Raw genomic sequence first — 18,086 nt, 5'->3', positions numbered from 1 at the left:
TCAGAACAGGTGACATTTAACTTTCCCTCCTGTGGTCTCATGGACAGGGCTGCTGGTGTTTGCTTGGGCTCTCCACTGGGGCTTTTGAGGAGGATGCTTCTTGGTTATCTTGCATGATCTGGTGGGCAGCCAGGAGCATCCTTAGGTCACTCCCCAGCCAGGGTTTCTTCTTTCTGCTGCAGCCGTGACATGTGATCCATCAGAGCCGTGAGAAGATCTGGGGTACAAGTGTGATAGAGGCAGTGTGAGTTCAGAGTACAAAAGGGTGCGGTTTTGCATGAGGAGTGGTGTGTGGGCTCAGAAGCTCATGTGTGAAGTGGGGATTGCGATCTGATCATGACCGGTTGCTCTGTCTCTGAATTGAGGAGTGATGGCGGTCCCACAGGCTGTTGTGAGGATGGAATGAGGTAAAGCCTGGGGCATTGAGGAGTGTGCCTGGCTCCACTAGTAAGTGACTGAACCAGGCAAGTCAGTGATGCACCCAGCACCGACTTTAGGACATCAATTCCCATAGGAATGTTGCATGCCAAGTTTGCAAAGCTCATTCTAATGCAGCGCTGTTATGGAAGAAGAAACGGGTCCCCAAGTTCACATGACAGGGAAGTACTGGAGCTGACCCTTAAATGCCATGACCTTCATGCAGACACCTGGCCCTCTGGAGAGGCCAGGAGGGCATCTAGGAGGGGACATGTTGAGCAAAGGCAGAAAGCTGGAATGCATGTAAGATGTGGGTCAAACAAGAAGTGGTCTAACTTGGCTTTAGTGGGTGTTTGGAGAGGATGTGGCAAAAGCAGATTTTGGCCAGATTTTGAGGGGCTGTGAGAGCCACGCTGAGGCTAGACTTCCTGTGAGCACTGAGGTCCAAGCAAGAGTATCACTGGTAAGAAGTTAACATAGCTAATTGGGAGAGGGACAAGTACTGGACACCAACTAGAAGGGAAGAGCAGAACACTTTCACTTGTCTACTGACTGCCTGGGTGGCTGACCTAGCAGAGTCCACCTAGAATCAGCACTGTCCTTGTGGCACAGGCCTGCAGTCCCAGGGACCTAGGAGGCTGAGGCAGGAGGGTCAAAATTTGAGGACAGCCTCAGCAACTTAGCGAGGCCATGTTTCAGAATAAAAAGTAAAAAGGGCTGACGATGTACCCCAGTGGTAGAGTGCCCTTGGGTTCAATTCCCCATTCCCACCACCACCACCAAAAAAAAAAAAAAGCCTTTCAGCCTTCACCATCTTAACACCCCCAGCCTGAGACTCTGGTCAGTGATGAGAACTTTCTCCTTGCAGGACGGAGGGAAGGGCAGCCAACTTTCTGATTTATTCATGGTCATTGAACTTCCCTGGGAGAGGGCATTATGGCTGTCCCCGTTTCCTTTTTCTTAGGAGTTTCTTCTTTTACAGGAAGATCCAGGAGGACTTCTTGTGCACTGTTGATTCTCATTTGCTTCTAGCAAAAAATAGCCATTTTGCTAAGGTGGCCTATTTTGGGTTGCACATTCTGATCCCCTACGGATCAGAAACATCTTCTGTGTACAACCTTGTTTCCAGTTGTGGCTCTGTCCCTGGGTTTGGTGAGGTTTTGTGGGTTCCTTTGAGGGCAAGGAGGGATAATCTGTTCTGTGGCTCTCGCCCACCTCCTGGTGGTATTCTGACAAGCTCTGGTACTCCTTGGCGTGTACACCATCACCCTGCTTTTGGCTTCTGTCCTTGGCTGGTGTTCTCTGGTGGGCAGCCAGGAGCATCCTTAGGTCACTCCCCAGCCAGGGTTTCTTCAGTCTCTCTCCAAAGGCACGAGAAGGGCGTGCATGGAAAACACCCAGAGGCACCCGTGCGTGCTCTGGCTGCCAAAGGCAACAGATGAGAAGGGATGGAGATCACCTTCCACACACTAACCACTCCATCCATCCTCCACTCCTTCTCCGTTTATTCTCTGGGCATTTGTGGGGCATTTCCTGTGTGTACTCTGCTAGCCACTGAGATACTGGAATCAGGTTAGCATGGGCGCTGCCCTTTTGGAACTTGTACTAGTAGTGAAGGGGAAAAAAAGAACTTTGTGGGCCCATCAGATTGGAGGCTTTCCATCCACCCTCTTTGCCACATGGACTGTACCTTTGGACTGGTTCCCCAAAATTAGTATCATGCAGCAAAACTCGTGGATTGGAAATCTAATTCCTTCCTGCTGCAACCCTTGGGTGCCCGGGACTCCTACTTTCTGATGCTTCTACAACTCGGGGCTATTCGGGAGGCTGCTAGTGGAGTCCACATGAGGAGATCATCCTAAGGCCATGTACACGGAAGGTATACAGAAGCCACAGAAACCAGTGGCCAGCCTGCCCTGCCCTTAATGTCAGGATTTGAATGAGCTTGAAAAAACTGTTTTCTCAGCTCTGCTTCCTCCTGAGATAGGCCTCGTTATATTGCTGCTGTGTTTTGAGACAGGAAATGTAGTCACCATCACACTCTGCTAACTTCTGGACCTTGGTTGTTTTTAAAGCTTACAGCCTTTAATTTAATAGCCAATTACCCACGGTGCCACAGCCTGTGTTCTGCAGCATGTGTTTGGCCAACAGGGATGCCGATGCTTACCACCACCCGCCTCCAGGGACATCTGGGCAGAGACAGCATGAATGTTCCCTTCACAGGCACTTTCTCCCGGCTTCTCACTTCCCTTAGTTGGTGGGAATTAAAAGGCTGTCAGGTTGAGTTCGTGAGCTGTGCAAGTCATACTCTGCATGAGGAAAGTCATCCCTGTCCCTGACTCAACCGGGACACTTGAGGCTTCTGCACTGGTTAGGAGTCTCAGTGGCATAACATGACTGATAACAGGGACCCTTTCCAGACCTCTCCCTAGTCATTCTTCAGAGGACTTAGGGTTCCCTGACAGCATGTGATCCCTTGGGACAAAGTCTGGACTAGACTGGTGGAAGGAGACACAGGTGGACAGTGTGACAGATAGATAGACAGTGTGACTTGCATGAAATCCCCAGGACACAGCACCAGAGCTTAACAGAGCAGATACTCAGCAGGTGTTTGTGGGGTTGGGTTAAGTGGTGGCAGTGCCAGGCCTAGATGCACGCTGACCGGCATGTTTGGCTGCAGCAGAGAGGCATCCCTGTACTCCGCAGTCCTGAGTGTTTGCCTGGAAAGTGGAATTGTCCTTGCTTGACTGGGAGTGGCAGTAGGGAGTGGCGGGAGGAAAATGTGTCCTAGGTAGAAAGAAGAGCTTGTGTAAAGGTCCTGAGGAGGGTCCGCAGGGCTCTGTGGGAGGTCAGGGTGGCTGCTTTAGGGGAGCAAGGGGCAGATAGGAGGAATGGGTTCTGTGAGGGGAGGTCACATGGAGCAGGGCGTGGTAGGTGCTTTCACTCTTCCTGGAAGGGGGAACGGGGTATTACAGAGTTTGGAGCAGAATCATAGAGCGACCTGCCTTAGTTTGTAAGAGGACTATTCTAGCAGTTTCCTGATGAATAATGAAGGGAATTAGTGTGGAAGCAGGGAGAGCAATTAGGCAGCTGCTGTAATAGCCTAGATCAGAGATAGCAGAGCCCACGCTGGGAAGGGGGCGGTGGAGGTGCAGGATGGGCTTCCATTCTGGGTGTGTGTGCTGTAGCGCAGCAAAAGGGATGTCCCTTGTCGTCAGGACATGGGTTTGGGGGGACAAGGGTGACCCCAGCGTTTTTGACGGGGACAGCTAGAACAATGGGAATTGCACATAGGTTCTCTCTAGTTTAACCCTGGATCTGAGGCGTCCCCAACATTTCCATCAATACCCTTTTGCAGAATGGCACATTTAGAGAGACTGTGTTATGGTTTGATATTCTACCACCCTGGGAGGTGGGGACCTTAATCTCATCTGAGAAGAGGAAGCTGAGGTAGAAGCCTCCCCAGTCTGAGGGGGATGCAGCCTGTTTCAGGCACTTTAAAAAAAACACATCTCCCCCCTGGGATTTTATCTGGGTGGTCACTCTTCACCTCTGGCCTTGGCCTATTTTCTGATGTCATAACTAAACACCACCCAGTGGGAAGTTTACAAAGAAGAGAGGTTTATTTAGCTGGTGGTTCTGAGGGCCAGAAAGCCCAAGAGCAGGGTGCCAGCACCTGCACATGTCTGACGAAGCCTTCCTGCTGCATGGCAACATGGTGGGCGCAGTCCGCAGGAGACAGAGCAGGCACTAATACCCACACAAGGCCACCTCATGGCTAATTCTGCTCATTTCTCAGAGGTCCCACTTCTAAATGTCATCAACATATGAAACTGGGGGGTAAGTTTCTAACATGAATTTTGGGGGACCTGTTCAACTATAGCCCCTGGTCTCTTTTGCCCTGTGACTGCATGTCCTCTCCTCTACTGGATGACTCATTGCCGGAGGTCAGAGCTCTGCTGGGGATTAACTCCAAGTCCATCCAGCTCAAAGCAATCACAGTGTTCTGGGAGGTCAGAGAAACTAATTATCATCCTCACAGTTGATCCCCTGGAGAGGCCAATGGAAGCTATAAGCTGTCTTCTCACAAAGGCGTGCACATGTGAGTGTGCATTATGAATTCACTGAACCCCATTCATGAAGCAGGAGGGCCTGGCCAAGTGTGCCCACTCACTCTCTTGTAAAACTGGTCCAGTAGATACGTGAGTTTGGTAGCTGTGGCACTCTGCCCAAGGTATGAATTCCTGAACTCAGGAGCTGCCAAGAATCAGAAACAGGTCTTATAACCTGTCCAGATCAGTTACATTCAACGATTCTTCTGCTCTATGGTGGAGAGCTAGTTTCAGGTCCAGAGCATGCACCTGCCTTTAGGAAGCCTGCACCCATGGGGATCTCTCCGGCAGGAGGCAGCGGAGAGTATCCCTGGCATTCACGTCTGACTTTCCCAGACTGGAGCAGTCACCTTCTGGGTGATGTTAGGTGGCTCCTGCTACCACCCGTCACGGCTCTCTGCATTTTGGGTGGCAGGGTCTGGATCCTCCCCAGAATGTGAGCTCCAGGACAGCAAGACCATGTACTCGTCTCTTTGTCCCACATGGGGCAGGGGCTGCATCAGCAGCAGTGCTTGATGGGACAGATGGATGAGTGGACAGATGGACACGTGGGCAGGGGAGGAGCTCTTTCAGTTTTGATGGCTTCCTAAGGTTCAGGTGGACTGAGTCGCCTCATCTTGTCTTCATCTTGCCACTTTATTCTCCTCGCTGCTGAGAGGCTGGGTCCCATAAAAACACAACAGAGGCTCTCCCCAGATGCTAGACCTCTGCAGGTGACACCTCAGGGATTCCATGAAGAGTCCCCCCAACCTCTCCTTCCCCTCCCTGCTCTGTCAGCCTCCCACCTCGGGGCTGCTGAGTCCTTCCCCTCGCCCTTCCTCTGCCCTCCAGCCTCACTCCCCCCATGGGCTCCCTTTCCCCCGAGAGGCAGGCTGTGGGGCTTACAGCTTGGACTTCATTATTGAGACAGCTCCCTGCTCCCAGAGTGTTTGTTTTGTCTCTTCAACTCAATTTCATGAAAGCTGCAGGAGTGCCCAAGCCACTACTCCTCTCTCTACTCTCCCAACGCGCAGGATCCAGCAAACAGCTGGAGATGCTGCATTTGGGGTAGGGAGCTGATTGGATGGATTTTGTTCTAAAGCCCCTCTTCCAACTCAATGAGGTGCGTGTGAATGCAGGAGTGTGTAAAGTGTGTGAGTGTATGTGTGTATTCTGTATCCTCCAGGAGTATTGGAAAGGAGGCAGTAGAATTCCAGCAAGAGGCTTTAGAGCAGAACTGACCAGCCTTGAACACTTGATGTTTTGGGTCAAAGGATTCTTTGATATGGGGCCGTCCTGTGTGGTGTGGGATGGTATGTTACTCTGCTTTCTGTTGCTATAACAAAATACCTGAAGCTGGATACTTATAGAGAGTGGAGAGGTATGTTTTAGCACAAAGTTTCAGGGGCTAAAAGTCTAAGATCTAAGATGGGGTGACTTCATCTGCTCAGCCTCTGTGTGGACCTCTTGGTGCCATAGAGTGGAGAGGAGACTGGAAGCCAGAGGCCAGGCAGGGGCCATCTGGCTGTGTTTATAACCCCCACTCTTCCAGGAACAAACCGCAGTGTCATGAGAACTGCATTAATCATTTCCAAGGGTGGCGCCCCCATGATCTAACCACCTCCCTGTAGGCTGTAGCTCTTTCCAGCACTCTTACTACCCCACCCTGGCACCCAGCCTGCAGCACCTCAGCCTACAGGACACACTCAGACAATGTGGAACCATAGCAGGGGTTGAGCAGCCCCCACAGCCTCTACCCACTGGGTGCTGGGAGCCCCGCTGGCCCCACTTCACCCCAAGTTGCTACCAAGACAAACTTTCTCCAGGACCCAAAATAACCCTTTATTGTGAGTCACTGGTTTAGAGAAGCCAGGGAATCCTAACTCTCCTCTTGTTGGCTGGGGATGTCACTTTGCCTCACTAAAGACAGCACAATGATACTCTGCCCAGAAGGTGGTTGTCACCACCCAAGAGGGGACTGAAGCTGCTAGCAGCATGCAGGGACCAAGTGCATCTCCACTAGGGACAGGAGGTGCAGCGCGGAGGCTGTGCTCCCACGGCTGCCTGTGTAGGGGTCTGGCCAGCTCCCTCCTCTCTGCCACCCTGGCTCCCTCTGCATCCCACACCGCCTCAGTTTCCTTTTCTGTAAAATAGAGATGGCAACAGCTGTACCCACCCTAAGAATTGTGCTGAGGGTTAACTAGGTTGTCTAAAGCCCTCAGGAAGTGTCCCGGTGCAGGCGGTATTCTCAGAACCTGGCTCTTTCCAGGCTCTGGTCCCCTGCCCCTCCTCCCACTCCCCCTCCTCCGTCTCCATCCTGGGCTGTGGCTCTGCTGCCTCCTGGTTGGCCAGCTTGTGCCTGGTTTTGAGCTGGGGTTGCTGCTGGGTCTCCACAGTGGCCCTCCCTGGTGACATCGGGATACAGATGCCCCGCATTTCACATTGCCTGCGCTTTTCGATGTGCGCAGTGCCCTTGGGCCCACCTGCACCTGCGCTGGTTCTGTCTTCCCCTGGAGTGGAGGCTCTCCAGAGCCCACTGGGTCTGAAGTGAGCTCCAGGCAATTACATTCTCTCTCTGTGTTATTGTGTTTGTTCCCCTTTCACAGCCACTTGTCGAAACTCTATTAACACCTGGTGTTGGTTGAAGCTCTCTTTTTCAAACATGTCAGTAAATGGCAGGGCCCCTAGGAGGACCCAGTGCTTCCCCATGGGTCACAGCTGGCCAGCTGCAATACAAATTAGCAGCCGGCTTGGTCAGCATCTCTTGAAGCAATCCAAGAAATTCAAGGCGTATAGCCAGAAGAAGGGTCATACCTGTCCTTCAAATCCAATCACATCCCTCAGTCCAATGAGTGTTTATGATCTTGCTTCTTCAGTGGGTTGGGCACTGTTCTTGGCACCAGGAGCTCAGTACTGATGATGGACTCGGTCTGCACTCTCTCTGAGGCTGAGGGAGACACAGGATATCAGCAAGTCACACACACATATAGGAAAGTGTGGTGTCACCCAGCACAGTGGCTCATGCCTGTAATCCCAGCTACTTGGGAGGCTGCGGCAGGATGATGGCAAGTTCAAGGCCAGCCTCAGCCACTTTGTGAGACCTTGTCTCAAAATAAAAGAGGAGGGACTGGGATGTATCTCAGTAGTGAAAGGCCCCTGGGTTCAGTCCCCAGTACTGTGACAAACAAAAGAAAAAGGGTGACATCAGCAGTGGGCTGGTCAGGGAAACAAGAACATTGGATTCTGCTCTGAGTTTGAATCTACTCTCCACCAGGGCTGTGTGGCCAAGGGCAAGTTCCAGACCCTCTCTGTGAGATTCTTGTAGGTTACATGGAAGGTAACACCCTGGAGCATTGGCATGAAGATGAATGAGTAGATACACGTAAGATGATAAGGCTTTGGCCTGTCTTACCTGTCACTCTAACCCCAGTGCCCACAACAGTACCTAGCACACAGCACATGTTCCCATCAGTATCTCAAAAATCATGGCAGGGCTGGGGCTGGGGCTCAGCAGTAGAGTGCTCACCTGGCATATATGAGGCCCTGGGTTCGATCCTCAGCACCACGTACAAATAAATAAAATAAAGGTATTGTATCCACCTACAACTAATATATATATATATATATATATATATATATATATATATATATATGTGTGTGTGTGTGTATATATATATATATATATATATATATATATATATAATTTTAAAAATAAAACATAAAAAATCATGGCATATGTGCTTGGTATAGGATAGATATTTAATAAACATTTACCATTTTCTTGGAAAGCAATGTTGTGTTCAGAGGTTAGAATTTAGATTTCCCTACTGTCTGTCTGCCTACCTATCCACCTACCTGAGTGCATCAATCTATCTTGTAGAAAAGTTGTTTATCCTCCTCCCTGCGCCTCAGTTTCCTCACTTACAAGCAAAGGGAGACTTTGTATTTATTTCCTAACACGGCACAAAATGTTTTCTTGCCTTTTCCATCCCTCACTCCAAAGTCAAGAGTGGCGAGGTCCTGGGTAGGGACAAAATGACCTGCTCTCACCCTGGTCAGAAAGAAGGACGGATCAGAGATCAGCAGTCACACTTCAGCACAGAGTGGCACCCAAGTCCACTTCCTGTTAGTCATTTGGAGGAGTTAGCAGAACCGGGTATTCATGAGCCAAGCCACTTCCTTTGTTAGCAGTGTCTGCTCTCTTCCAAACAAAACCTTGAGAGCCGAGGCCCTTCTGCAAAGACAGATACAATTTACAAGTTAAATGGCAGGCAATAGCTTTCATTTTCACACTCAGTGAGTCCTTGGGATGGATACAGATCTCACCATTTCCAGATCTGTCCAAGACATCTTAAGCCGATCAGTTGGAAACTTTGCACCTGACATTAGTGGGCAGAGGGTGAGGGACCCCTGAGGAACACTGAGGGATGGTGGGGGGAACAAATCCCAGTGTGCCCCGCCCTCCCTTTGGGGCACTCTGGGGAAAGCCCAAGGGGCGTGTGGTTTTCTGCTGCTGTGGGCCCTGCCAGCTCTTGGCCGAGTCCCCAGGCAGACCCTTAGGGCTGGAGGAACAGGGAGGACACTGGCAGGCTGGAGTGGGTCCAGGAGACCGCAGCCTGTGGGGCAAGAATGTCTGCAATCAGGTTGATGGTGGAGGCCATATTTAAGCAGGAGAAAGGAGGCCTCAGAGGCCGAGGGCTCTCAAGATTTGCTCTTGGACAAAGGATTGATGTTATTTGATGTTGACTGACAGTGCCATTGGCTGCAAGCTGCAGGGAAGTGGCTTTACAGGTGACATAAGCGTGGAAGGAATTGGTGTTGTTCCGAGTGGACGCTCCAGGAGGGATTATGATGCCACTCAGAGGGACAGTGACTGCCATTTATTGAGCACTTACTGGGGCCAGACATGGGGTCAAGGTTTTTATGTGCATTAATCCCAGGTGAGCCTGGCAGAAGCCCTGTGTTGACAGAGAAGAAAATCAACCTAATCAAGAACAAAGATAATTACGTTTATTGGGAGGCTGATTAGGACTGCAATCTAGGGAAACACAGATTCCAGCATTCTCAAATGTGCTCCCAGGTTTTCCAAAACAGGGCCTGTATTCATAGCTTTGGTCCATGAGGGGGGCATGGGACATCATTGGAGTGTCGGGCATCGTGATGGGTACTAGCAAGGATCAAGCCATTTTGTGAGAAAAGGCATCACTGTCTCCTCAATGTCTAGGTCATTCACGGGGAGCAGGGAGGTTTCACAAGCAGCTAACAAAAGCTAGTGGACTACAGTGTGGCCCAGGGCAGAGGTCAGCAGCGCTCTGGGTGCAGGTGCAGAAGTCCGGCCTTAAGTGGCTCAGCATGGGGGTGTCTGAGGCCAGAGGAGCAGGGCCTCCCAGCCCTACTCTAGGGGCCCTGAACCAATGCTGCTCTGTTTTTCTCCTCCTCTGGGCACCTGGGAGGCAGGGCCTCTCCTCCACTGCACAGCTGGAGAAGTGGAGGCCCAGAGAGGGGAAGCTGCTGTTCCAGGCAGGCTGTCCCTGACCCCACTGGGCTTTCACATGGACTACAGAAGACACTGTCCTCTCTCCTCCTGTGAATGCAGTATGGACAGGGCACAGGCGTTGACAAGCAGATAGAAATGGGGTGCCAGCCTCCATGGCTGTCCTGGGGGAGGGGGTGGCCTGGTGCAGGACACAGCCTGAACAGCTGCACTCTGTGATCCCTCAGTGGACAGTACTGGCCTCATGAGCCACATCCGTCTAACTCCAGGGACACTGGCTCATAGCCTGCAGGCCTGAGGTTCTCTCAGGATAGAGACTACCCATCAATGACGTAAGTGCTCACGGAGGGGGGTGTGTGTGTGGGGCATGCCCCGGGGATGGGGATGAACTCCCTATGCTCACTGCCATCGAGATACCCTAATAACCCTGTGAGATAGGTTCTGTCAACACCTCCCTAGTAAGAAAGTGAGAACCAGAGAGGTGCATTTACTTGCCCCAAATCACACAGCAGTACATGGCAGAACTGGGTTTCCTTCTATACCACTCTGCTCTCTTTGATGTGGTTTACACAGGCAGGTGTTAGGGAGGGGGCTGGAGGAGAAGAAAGGAGAGAAGAGAGAGGGAGGGATAAAAGCAGAGCTGGGCACTGGAGGTGGTGTCTGTGATCCAAAATAATCTGTATACAATCCAGGGATGTTTCCCACAGGGTGTACAGATCATACCATCCATTTGGATCTTGGTCACTTTGTCATTCAAACCACTGTTCTTGTCCTCAAAGATAAAGGGAGATACCACAGGAAGACATAACCGCAGAGTAAAATATTAGTAAAGAGCACAGGCCTGTACTCCCAACTCCAGTCCTGTGTGACCTTGGGTTAGTTAACTGACTTCTCTATGCCTGAGTTTCCCCATTCGAAATTTGGAAATAATGCTTTCTCCTTGGAAAGAGTGCTGTCAGGGTTTAATGAGCAAACACATGTGGAGAAGAACTTCATGTCTGGTAGTATAAAGTTTTGGTAAACATTAGTTCTTCTTAGGATTATAACTCACTACCAGATAAGTGGGGCTTGACTACCTTTAGTTCCTCTTTGGGAGGAGTAACAACCTGTTTAAGGTACAGTTTTCTCAGATCATTCCCCACCTCCCAACCTTGTGGAGTAGGTCAGAGATGCATAACAGAATCTCTTTTAAAAATGGGAGTCGGGCTGCCCCAGAAAGGGAGTCCATGCCTAGGCATGTTGGGGATGTCTGTCTGCTGCTGCCTGGGTGTGGGCAGCCCCAGGGCTGAGGGCCCTGTCATGGACTGGAGCTCACACCAGGGTACTTTCCTTTCTCCCGGGAAGCTACGCAGAAGGGACCTCTGGCTCAGGCCTCTCCATCTTCACAACAGCCTAGGCAGGGGCTGAGGGAGGCCCAAGCTCAGCTGGCCCCACCCCCAGGAAGTCCTCTGTGGCCCTGCTTGGGTCCAGCAGCCCCCTAGTGTGCTCTCTAAGCACCAGGCCATGCATCTGACCACTGCATGTGCACTTCTCAGGCCTCCCCTGGCTGCAGAGCCCTTGCCCTCTGATCCCGTCTTTCTGGCTACTGTTGATGGAGCATCCCTGTGCACCAGGCTCTTTACCAGATGCACATCTCTGTCTTTCCTATAAAGGACTTTTGCCACAGTGACCTTGGTGTCCGAGCTGGATGCTAACCCGGCTGGACTGAGGGCAGGGGCAGGCTGTCCAAGGCTGTCATCTGCTTCCGCTGTTACCAACACACCCCTCCTTCTGGCCTGCAGCTCGCTGTGCTGCTGGGGGTTAGCCTGTGACCCTCTCACTTCTGCAAGCCTCACTTCTTGCTCGGTGCTTGAAGGTCAGGCAAGTTGAGTTTCGCTTCCTCACATCTTTTCTCAGCTTGTGCCCAAGCCCTAGTGCAGCCAGAATTCCAGGTTGCCTGGGGTGTGCAGTGTCCTTCCCAGCCCTTAGTCTCCAGAGCATTCCACTCCCAAGCCTTTCCTCTTTGTCCTCTGGGAGAGGAACTGCCTCTTTGGCCTTTTGGTATTTTTGACCAATGCCCTTGGCATGGGTGCCTCTCTACCCTGGGAAAGTTCTGAGGCAGGGAACACAGGCAAGCTCTAGGTGTCAGTCAGGTCAAAACAGGTAACTGCAATCCCAGAGGCAATGTCCATTCTGCTGCCTCTGGCTTTAGAACCCATAGCAGAGACATGGGCTCCCTTCTCCAAGATGGCTACCCCAGTGGGTGCAGGCTGGGTGCAGGCGATCGATGCTCAGGGGGCTCAGCACTGCAATGGTAGGCTGCGTCCTCAGGCTCTGGTCCTCCTTGGAGGCTCCAAGGGTGCAGAGCCGACTCCTAGTGAACATGGGAGTGAAAGCCACATTCCTAAAGATTAATGCTCATCTCTGTAACCCCAACTTTGGGAAAGGGCCCAGAGTGTCTGGGGAAGCAAGGAGGGCTCAGGGAGGAGGCCTTCATGAAGGCTGAGGAGCAAAGGTTGGCTGGAGTTGGGGAGGAAACAGATCCAGCTTACTTAGTGAGGGTTCCGTGGCCTTGGGGGGGTGGGGTGGGGGAGACTGGCACTTGGGTTGTCACTGGAATGGAGCAATTAGGGAGCCAAAAGCAGAACATCTCAGTGGCTGGAAGTTGGATGCTTATTTTCCTGGCACTTCCTGGCCTGATGGCTCTGTCCAAATTGCTTAACCTCTGGCCATCTTCATTTTCTTCATTAGGATCCCAGGGTTGATGTGAGGTTGGGAAGCGATGCACAGCCTGGGGTGCAGCAAGAGGGCACTCCAGAGCAGACAGAATCAGCCCCTCCAGAGCTCTGGGGAGGTCGGGTTCAGGGAGTAAGCAGGGCCCTTGGAGCCAGGAGGTCCTGGATTCCCCGCTGGGGCAGGGAATAGGTGTCTGCATTGGTTTTTCCATCCTACCTGGGCTTCCTGGGTGTGGGACAGCCTCAAGCAGGGAGAGCAGGAGGGAGCAGAGTCCAGGTACCACAGGCCTCACTTGACTGTCTCTCCCTCTTCCCTTTCCTAGCCATATACAACTTCCAAGGCAATGGAGCCCCCCAGCTCCCGCTGCAGATCGGCGATGTGGTGCGAATCCAAGAGACCTGTGGAGGTGAGTCCTGTCCCCGCAGACACAGGCCCTAGACAGTGGAGCCCACCCGGTGCACACCAGGCACCTTCACTGTGCTCCAGAGCTTCTCTTGTGATCTCTGTGTGTTAGTTCAGCGGCCTCCTCATGAGGAGCCACCAACTGCAAGTGGCTAAACCTGTATCTGTACAGGACACATACAGACGTTTCTTGCTGTTCCATACACCGTGCAGCATCATCCACAGCGTCTGCCTGGTACTCATCATTGTAAGTCACCTAAAGGTGACTTGGAGTAGGCAGGAGAATGTGCCTGGGTTATACGCAAATACTATGCAATTTTATAAGAAACTTGAGCAGCCGTGGGGTTTGGTACCTGCAGGAAGCCCTTAGGTCCACCCTCCAGGACACTGAGGGATAACTGTAATTAGAGTTTCCTGAACAAAAAATGCTTTATTATTTTAGGAATTTTTGTTCCATAACCAAGTTGTAACTGGGCGGCTTAATGTTTGTTACACTTACCATTTGCCACAGCCATGGGACCGCTTGGCCTGTGGCTCCTTCTGAATGCACTTCTTGATTAGTCATAATGCTATTGGGAAGGAAAATCAGCATTATTAGGACTTGGGAGGGAGCCATAAATATTTTCCTGGTTCCAGGAGGTCCGCTGTGCATAGCCATGTGATTTGTGTACTGCACAAATGTGCCCAGCCAGGGAGCAGGGATTGCGTCCTTGTCATGCCCCGTGCTAGGCAACTGGCACCTCTTTCTTCCCACAAGGGCGCCTCCCCCTAGTGAAACCAAGTGTCTCTTTGGTTCCAGCCATGGTGATAGTGGCAGGAGGAGTGCTTCTTACAATTTGCACAAAGCTAATGGCTTTGGATTCATGAGTCTGGCAGTTGAAACTCAGTCCGTCACCTGTATCACTGATCAGCTTGTACTGTGAGCTTGTCCTGGATATAAGAACCAAATGAGCTTGCTAACCTGTCACCTGTGGTCAGCTGTCCCACCCCCACCAGTCCAGCTGAACAGCTGTGATTGTCCCTTGCCACACCTGCCCATGGCACCCACTGCACAGAGGGTGCAGAGCATGTGCTCCCTGTGCCTGGGCAGAACAGAAGAGGAGGAGGTGAGAGCGGCCTGAGCCTCAGGGAGGTGGAAGTGTCCCTTCCCCCAGTGGATCCATCAGATAAAGCCCTGGAAGGGGAGAGGGGTGGCAGGAGGCAGTGTACTGCAGGGTAGGCCTCTCTTTGGGAAAGGAGGTTCCTACAGGAACACGTGTCTTCAGTCCATTCCACAAACCAGATGCTTCTCAGTTGCTTGCAGCCCTGGAGGTGGTACTACCTGACCTGTGGGTGGATGTGAGGATGCAGGCACAGAGCCCCCAGCCCTCTGCAGATGGTAAAGAGGCACACAAACACACACTCAGTGCACAAATGCACACACTGCTTGGATCGCAGAGGGTGTTCAGGGTTGACTAACTCCATCCTTCCCCATGATGTGGCACGCCATCTAGACGGGCCAGTGTGTAACCTTGCAACACGGTCCAGGTGACCTGGAAGCTGAGTGATTGCCTGGAACAAGTGAGGCCAGCGCGCCTTGCTGATGTACTAAGTTTGCTCAGCTGGGTGAACCTAGGTGTCACGCAAAGGCAAAGAATGAAGATAGAACCAGGCACAAGCACTCTGCTCAGTGTCTCTTGTATGCTCTGTGGACTAATGCTGAGGGACAAGCAGGAGACCTCCATCTGCAGGTGAGGAGATGGGGAGAGGGAAGTGGCTCCCCAGGTCACCTGGGAGCCAGTGGCTGTTTTCTGGTGCCTGGGCCAACACTCGGGCCATTAAGGCGAGATGCCAGTAAATCACCGAGTTGATCTTAAAGCAGGAGACAAAACTTTTAGTCACCAGCTGGTGGTCCAGATCTACCAGCTGGTGGGCCAAGGGGTGGGCTGCAAGTCTACACACTCAGGCCCCCTCCCAGAGTGTGAGTACATGTTTTATAGGCTAAAACCATATTAAAGCATAAGTGGCTGTTGCTATGATTCAAAATCATAAACAAACGTCATGAGATCTAAAATAATAAGCAGAAAAGAGAGTGGGCCAAAATGTCCCTAGTTGTGTACAAGTTAAAGAATGGTTACTAACCTCTAGACAATGAATCTCTGACAGGGTACACTGTACAAGAAAAACAGGAACCAAAGAGAGAACACTTTTACATTGTATGAGAATTGCCATTACGTGTTGCCAAAAAGGCTCTGGGTACAGAGGTGGGGCTTTCCCTGGGAGAAGCATGTCCCGACTATGGATGTGGGAACCCCGTGTTAGTGTTCATTAGGCAGTAGGAATGAACCTCCTTGTAGGAGGTACAAATATGAGAAAAAAATACTTATTTTTTTTTCCTCAATCACATTTTTTCAGTCCTATTTGATTGACAGCTTTCCCCATAACTAATGACATCCAAAGACTTAAATCTCACATCCAGTGAGATGCTCACTTCCTTCCTCCGTTTCCTCAGTTTAAACAAGGCGGCCTGGAGAGGATTAGGTGGGGAGAGGACATGGAGGACATGGGAGAAGGTGCCCTCTTCTCATTTGTCTTCCCTACTCAGTCAAGCCCAATGGTGGTCATCAGCTCCTGTACAAATAGCAATGCATCTGGGGAATGAGATGCCAGGTGCTTCTGATGTTTTGGTGTGAAGCTGCTAGGTTGTATGCATGCTATGCCCCACCATGGTTTTTGGGTGGAGAAGCTGTACCATGCCTCCTAAAACACCTCCCACCTCCAAAGACCCCTCTTGTCACCTATCCTGTCTTCAGACCACACAGGCCATGGTGGGAGATATTCTCTGGGGTAGAACAGCTTGCTTAGGTTCTTCTGTGTAAGTCCTTCAGGAGGGATGTATGTGCCATGCTCAATTAGTCGCTACCCAATTCCTCTCTTTGAAATAACCAGAAAAGTCACTTCCTACCTATTGATACCTACATGTATCAGGGCCATGGGGGTCCATCTTAGGGATGAAGGAAATGGGATTTCTAGACAGTGACTCCCAAGGAACTTTTAGGTTTCAAAAAGGAATAATATAAAACCAGGGGAGAGGGGAGGGAGGATGTGGATTGAGGACCTTCCACTTTTTCAAGCGATGGATGCAGACTGGTGGTTGCTACTCTGTTCTGGAACCAGGACCTCACTGCCTACCATTGTGAGACTTCTCACCTGGAAGTGTTTGGAGCTCCTTCATGTCGGCCCATGCACATGGCCGCATTGCTGCTCAGGCTGCAGACCACCATGAGATTTCATTCACTGTCTGCAGGGTGGGTGCACAGGGCTGTGGAGCAACTTAGACACTAGCAATTACATGGAGGGCGATCTTGACCTGCCCCCAAGTTCTTTGCTCTGGGGACAAGTGGGGGACATGATGGCATCTTGAGAAGGGGTATTTTTAAAGCACCACTTTGTAGGAGCTGTTTCTCTCTTTGGCTGTGCGGTAGAGGCAGGTTGATGTGGAAATGTTTCTGTCTTCTGGAGTGACAGTACTCCGGGAGTACCCGGAGAGGTTTTCTCCTTTTGAATGAAGATGAGGCTAAATGTCAGCAAACTTGCACCACATCTTCTTTGCTTTGTTGCTATAGAAATAGGTTGAAATGGCTTCAAGAAAAGAGCAGTATTCCAAGTCTGTAGGTACTGGAAGCAAAACAGAAAATATGCCCGATATATTCTGGATTATAAATATTCTTTTAATTTATTTTTTAAAGAAGAGAGGACGGTATCTACTGTTTTGGACCCTTATCTCATGTCAGGCACTAGGAAAACTCTATATTTTCCCCTTAATTTAAGCCTGATAAGACAGGTACCATTGTTATTTCCATTTTACAGAGGAGAGGAACGAGACCCAGAGAAACACATTTGCTTGTCAAGCAGACTGTATATCACAGATCTCCGTGCAGATCCAGGCTTTGATTCCAGAGCTTACTCTGTTTTTTTTTTTTTCCAAATAAATTTTATTGTGGATATTTAAGGTATTCAATATGCTGCTATGTGATAAATGTAAATAGCAGGTCACTCCAGTGAGACAAATTAACATGACTACCATAGCAATTACCCATTTTTTTTGGTTATTGCTGATTTTGGGACATGAGAAGTTAAAATATAACCATTTAGAAGGAATCCAAAAACAGTGCAATGTTATTACCTGTTGTCCTCGAGTTGTACATTAGATTCTAGACTCATTTATCCTAGTTGTCTGCTACCGTGCAAGCTCTAACCTCCATTGCCTGGTTTCCTCTCCACCCCTCAATCCTGCTGCCCCTAGTAACTAATGTTTTATTATCTATCTGTGTATCTGACTCTCTTTAAAATCTCTCCCATCAGTGAGATCATGTAATATATCTTTTGATTTTTTGTGGTGCCTGTCTGGTTTTACTTAGAATAATGTCATCCAGGCTCATCTATGTGGAGGCAAATGGCAAGATCTCCTTCAAGGCTCCATGACATACATATGCCTCGGTGTCTTGCCCATCCACCCTCTGGTGGACACTCAGTCTGACTCATAACTTAGCTATTGCAAATAGCACTCAGTGAACTCAGGAAGGCAGCCATCTTTATGGGTGGTGTTTTTATCTCCTTTATGAATCTGCCCAGAGGAGACACTGCTTGGTCATATGGTCCTTCCAGTTTTGATTCCTTTAGGAACCACCATACTGTTTTCCATAAGGGCAGCACCAGCCTCCATCTCCACAAACTGTGCACTGGGATTCCCTTCCCCACATCCTCCCAACACCCATTATCCCTTGACCTTTGAAAATAGCATCCTAATAGCCAGGCATTGTGGTTTTGATTGGCATTTCTGTGATGATGAATGATGATGAGCAACTTTTCATACACCATTGGTTGTTATTAGGTATTCTCTGGAGAAATGCCTGTTCATATGCTTGGCTTATTTTTTAATCAGGTTATTTCTTTTTCTACTATTGAGTCAGGTGAGTCCTTTATAC

General features: G+C 50.4%; 1 protein-coding gene across 1 annotated transcript in view; it reads left to right on the top strand.

Moving 5' to 3' along the window:
* Window positions 1-12,228: 12,228 nt before the first annotated feature.
* The window catches only part of LOC308640025 (dedicator of cytokinesis protein 2-like), a gene marked incomplete at both ends in the record, with an annotated part of 99,232 nt that continues 93,374 nt past the window's right edge, over window positions 12,229-18,086 (top strand). The window contains 2 exons of the mRNA XM_081312092.1: window positions 12,229-12,295; window positions 13,040-13,123. Coding sequence (XP_081168218.1) covers window positions 12,229-12,295; window positions 13,040-13,123 — 151 coding nt within the window. The remainder of the gene's footprint in view (window positions 12,296-13,039; window positions 13,124-18,086) is intronic.

The sequence above is a fragment of the Spermophilus citellus genome (genome assembly GCF_964194105.1).
Source record: "Spermophilus citellus genome assembly, contig: SCAFFOLD_355, whole genome shotgun sequence".
NCBI classification, from domain to species: domain Eukaryota; kingdom Metazoa; phylum Chordata; class Mammalia; order Rodentia; family Sciuridae; genus Spermophilus; species Spermophilus citellus.
The sequence above is the reverse complement of the archived record's forward strand: the minus strand, read 5'-3'. Positions and strand labels throughout refer to the sequence as shown.